Source organism: Ciona robusta, chromosome 14, assembly GCF_009617815.1.
Source record: "Ciona robusta chromosome 14, ASM961781v2".
NCBI classification, from domain to species: Eukaryota; Metazoa; Chordata; class Ascidiacea; order Phlebobranchia; family Cionidae; genus Ciona; species Ciona robusta.
In genome coordinates this window covers 283984-289076 of record NC_143248.1, presented here as the reverse complement: position 1 = coordinate 289076, position 5093 = coordinate 283984, and the positions used below count along the sequence as shown (strand labels likewise).

The 5093-nt window shown below is 37.7% G+C and overlaps 1 protein-coding gene across 1 annotated transcript; it reads right to left on the bottom strand.

Annotated features, from left to right (window-relative positions):
• Positions 1-2360: 2360 nt before the first annotated feature.
• Positions 2361-4218, bottom strand: LOC149724639 (protein Shroom3-like). The gene is made up of 5 exons (XM_089892619.1): positions 4052-4218; positions 3692-3851; positions 3183-3455; positions 2920-3048; positions 2361-2725 (listed from the first exon to the last, which is right to left on the bottom strand). The coding sequence occupies exons 1-5, from the start codon at positions 4138-4140 to the stop codon at positions 2564-2566; spliced, it is 813 nt and encodes a 270-aa protein (XP_089748745.1). The 5' UTR covers positions 4141-4218; the 3' UTR covers positions 2361-2563.
• Positions 4219-5093: the final 875 nt, after the last annotated feature.

The window sequence follows — 5093 nt, the reverse complement described above, 5'->3', positions numbered from 1 at the left end:
CATGACTCTTGTAATTGAAATACTGTTGCTGTCAAGTTTAAAATAAGTCAACAAAAACAGTTTAGTTCGAAAACACGGATTTTCTAGTCAGTTGTAATCAAATGTTTCTGTTAAAAAAAGATGTTTTTTATATGGATGGCTGATCAATTAGTCACAATTGTTATTATGTTGCGTCATAAATTATACGCGTCATCCATCGTTATTTAGATTTCGAAGCTTGGTCCAAAAAAAAATAACAGAAAATTTTTGTTTTTTACCGTCTTGCAATTTTGAAGTTGTTGCAGTTAAGTCTAGACTTTATTTATCTGAAACGCTTTGTCGAAGAACGTTTACATCGGCGCGTCATTCATCAAGACGTAACGATGCAGAACTGCACCGGCGGCGTGGAACATAGGTGGTTAGCGCACCTGTCTCTAAACCAGACGTAACGGGTTCATCTTGGTTGTCTATTTTGGCTTTCTTCTTCTTTGAATAACTTTGGTTTCTAAACGCCTAAAAAAGATTTCGTTTTATTTAAGAAACAAACAGTGATCAACTATGGATTTTCTAAACTATATATACTAGAAATTTTGTAACTTAATTTAATACTATTAACACTGTGTTTAAACACCCCCCGCCACAAACAAACAAAACAAATCGCCCATAGTGGTTCCGGCAAACACTTTCTCGCTGGTTCTTTGTCGTGGTGCAGTGTCTTTAAAACCAAACCCAACGTATAACTGCCATATACTATATATATTAGGGTGGGGAAAGATGGGATACCGTCTTCCCCCAGCCTACTCTATACGAGTGAATGCAACATGCTTTATCATCGCGTGGCCGGAAACGACAGTCGTCTTGCTATATTATATTCCGCTTTTAATTTCAAATGTTTTACATTCTTTGCATTAACGTTATATTTATAGATAATGTCGTAACGAAACCGATATATTGGAGAAACAATCGATTTAATTATTTTTACACGACATGAAAGGAAGTAAACGCTGGTGGAGACGGGTGACTTACTTTTCAATAACGCTTGACGTTCGAATAACTAATATGACAGAGAATCAACGGCAAAAAATGCGGAAATTGTGAATCGTATTTCAAGGTCTTGCTGCTAGCTTGTTTATGTGGATTCCTTGTGCTGTAACCCATATGTAAGTCTATAGGAGGGTGGGGTAAGAAAGGGAGTTCATTCTTTTTTCTCGCCGCATTTAACATGCTCAATGTGGCTCAAAGGTCCCACTAAAATTTAAAAAGCGAAACAGGTTTTGAAAATATCGTGCGAAATTGAACTGCGGAATGAAAAATGCTGGCGCGGCGCAAATTTAATTTTGAGCATCCTTCATCGATAACAAAATGTTGGCTTATTTCTCCCTGATGATACACGCTGTATCCCCCAACAAACCGTGGTTTTTGGTTAGAGTTGGGGATTTACGTTGTTCTGCAGCCTCGGGCGTGTTTTCGACAACAACACGAATATATTATAAGACTAAATCTTTAGGCAGGTTATGTAAAACTTGCTGTGTGGTAGATTAAGCTTACGTGTTATTATCGCGTTTCTAATCGTGGTCTGTAGATTGAAAACTGTTAACCATGAAAATCTAAATCCAATAATCCACCAGCAAGTTACATAAGGTGAATTTGCACGAGGTGTATGGAACCGAACACTCGTGTTACAACGACTGTCGTTTTCTGAGCAAGCGAAGATAAAATATATAAAAGAAACTGCATTTAACTCTGCATTCATTCACTTCTAGTGAAAGAAAAGTTTAAAATGTTAAAAACCAAATTATTTTCAAAATTCGGACGCTTGTTTTTTACCTATATTATGTCTTGCAAACTGCTACAATGTAGGCGTCGTAAAAAGTGGGCGTTGTCCTACGGTCCCGCCACCCCTATAACTCACCGATCCATAACGGTATGATTTCGTATCGCGTGTTTTGACAACTTTCAACTGAAAGTTTTTCTAAACATCAAAATGTCTTACAATATTTTATCTTCTACTGGGCAAGACAATTTCCAAACAATATTTACTTTCCATGTAGTCTGTGGGGTAAGATGGTACACTATGGGGTAAGATGGTACACTGTGAAGTAAAACGGGACAATGTGGGGGTAAGATGGGACACTGTAGGGTAAGATGGGACATTGTGGCAGAAGATGGGATGTTATGGGGATAAGATGGGATGCTGTGGGGTAAGATGGGATACTGTGGGGGTAAGATGGGATACCGTATCAACTAAATCCCATATTTCCTAATCTTGTTTATAACAATTAACAAAGTCGTGAGAAAATGGTTATTTAATTCTGTAAGATTCTTTGTTTACCACTCCAGCTCATACCCTTTCCTGCTATACTTTACATATAACAAAAGTATTTTTATAGAATGTCATTTTATTTAACACGAAATAAATAAACAAAAAACACAAGAAATAACGAAAAATGAATAGTTTGTTTTTCCTTCCATCTCATTCCACGTCATGCCCCGCTGCTTCGCTTCGAAAACTCCTTTAAAAGATTTCTTCTCTCCTTCAATTTCTAGCTCGGGTTGTAGTCGCTCCGGTCTCACAATTTGTTTCTCATTCGTTCATAAGCGATTGTAGTTTCTGTTGCAAGTCGTCAGGCAAACTATCCATCAAATCATGCATCTGTTCGTCGCCTAACTTCGCTTTATCATCAAGTTCCCTTTGCTCCATTATAAGTGCCGACTTCATCTTGATGTAGTGTTCGTAATCCGCAAACTACAACAAATATACGTCGATTACAACTTTGTAGTTTAAATAAAGAAATCACCCAAAACAATCACCCACAAAGTTACATATATGGTAACTTGTAAGCTAGCACGAGGTGTATGAAACAGAACACCCGTGTTATAACGACTGTCGTTGCCCCCCGAACAAAGATAAATAAGTTACATTCATATTACATGCCTCACCTGTTCGTGTGTTAGCTTTAATCGTAACAGTCGTGTGAATGCAACACTCCTTCTGTTTATGTATTGTCTCAATTGTTGAGCGTCTTCTAATTGAGCTGATAATTGGTTTCGCTTCAGCAAAAGAAGTTTCTGTTTGAAAAATTAAATAATGAGTTAATAACTTTATTTTGTCGATTCGGTAGATAGGATTCGCTTACAAGTATTTTGTTAGGTTTTGCATTTACAAAATTATTTAAATTTTTCATTATTTTTAGTTAACCTACCATTTCGCGCTCCTGTCCTCCCGGATGTAACATCTGTATCGTATTCTCCACGCGCGCCATCCTCCCTGACAGCGAGAGAAGCAGATTGATGATCATATCAACATCATGAACAAAGCTGTTGTATTTTTCCTCCTCACGATCCGTGCAAACATCTTGTACACTCTTAAGGACCTGTCCTCCCAAGCTTTCATTCTCGCGCATTTCAACTTGAAGTAAATCTTTCATGCTGTCAAGTTCATCCAGCTTTGTCTTGATGCTTAACACAAGTTCCATCTGCGAACAAGTCGGTTAGAAAATACTGTGGTGTAAGATGGATATTGTTAGAGCATAATATCACATATTTCCTCGTCGTGTTTTGAACAATTATCAACATTCTTTTGGAGTCGTGAGAATACGGTTTTATAATTTCTGTAAAAGTTCTTTGTTTACTACCAAATGGGACGAGAAAATAGATTGTACCATCTCCCCCCACCCTACCCTACCATGAGTAGACATGTATGATTCGTTACCTTCTTCGAGTTGATGTCTTCCACGTCGTCTTGATCTTCCTCCGATGAGATCTCACCGTCCGCAATCTTTTCTTTGATTAAGTTTAAGATCTTTGCTTTTGAAGCTGAGGTCTTGTAATAATTAGATGATGCGGGTAGCGTGTCTTGTTTATTTGCTCTCCTGCAAAAATAAGTATTTCTGATTAATCCACCATTACTATACACGTACGACATAACCTAACGTTTTAAACCGATATCCAAGATCACATAATTAAAACAACGAAGAGAAAGGATTCAAAAGCAAAACTACAGTCGTTAAAACTAATGCAGGTTGTTGTACCAAGGTTTTATAAAATGCTGTTCAATACAATTTGAACTCACCTTAAAAAGTTGGATCGTTTTACTTCAGTGATAGTTGACGTCGCCGCACAGCACTGCGCGTATATCACGGTGCCCGTTCTAGGTGCCATAGTAACAAATTGCTCAGTAAAGATTTCAAACTACACAACGCAAATCTGCAATAAATGTATTGTTAAAAGTTGCTGCACAACATCAGCTATTACTCAAACCAAGCTAAACTTGTTCTAACGCTTGCTGTTGCATGTTCAAGTATTTATACGCCGAGAGTTCTTGCTAAAGAAAAAGTTGGTAGTGTTGGAATTTACTTCGCGTGCGTCGGGTTATCGCCCGCTTGCTTCTCTTGCATTTGTAACTCTCTCGTCTTATCTCATATTTTCCCGACAAGTGAACCTGTCCGATCTAAACGTTTGCACGCGAGCTGTAGCGCCTGTCTGCTTTGCTTAGGATCCGTTCTAATTTGTTTACATAGTTTGACTCCCTGTTGTCACGCGAGTAGCTTTTAGCACAATAACTACACTATCACAAGGCAGCTATGGGCAAACACTGTAAGTAAGTCGGGGTAAGATGGTACACCCTTTCATGCCATTTTATTGTCCCATTTGTTAACAAGCAAATATCATTCAAACAGTTATATAACCGTATCCCCACGACTTTAAAAGCACATTAAAACACGATCAGAGAATACGAAATATTACGTGCAAACAGTATCCACCTTACCCTTACTGAACTAATGTACAATAACTTATGTTTTCTCATTTCATTCATAATAACTGACTTAGGGTGTTGTATAATTGGCCTTTACGGGATACAGATTAACTTTTGATTTGATACCAAGAGAAAATCGTTAAATAATTTAATAACATTAGCTTTAAATTCTCGCGTACCTTTAGCCGTTACGCCCATTTCATAAGTGACCATTTGGTTTTAATTGTACTTCATGATTACCATATACGTCGTATAATTATTATCTTGTTCAAGTAACTGGCTGATGCCAGGAAATACTTTCGTCTGCTTGAAAATCGCCCTCACTGTCGATCTGTAAGATAAGAATATAGCGCTGTCA

Excerpts from the sequence above, each read along its gene's own strand:
- LOC149724639 (XM_089892619.1), bottom strand. The coding sequence starts at position 4,140 with ATGGCACCTAGAACGGGCACCGTGATATACGCGCAGTGCTGTGCGGCG. Across the intron at positions 3,852-4,051 it reads AAACGATCCAACTTTTTAAG|GAGAGCAAATAAACAAGACA; the intron begins GTGAGTTCAAAT and ends TTATTTTTGCAG. Across the intron at positions 3,049-3,182 it reads GAGGACAGGAGCGCGAAATG|AAACTTCTTTTGCTGAAGCG; the intron begins GTAGGTTAACTA and ends TTTTTCAAACAG.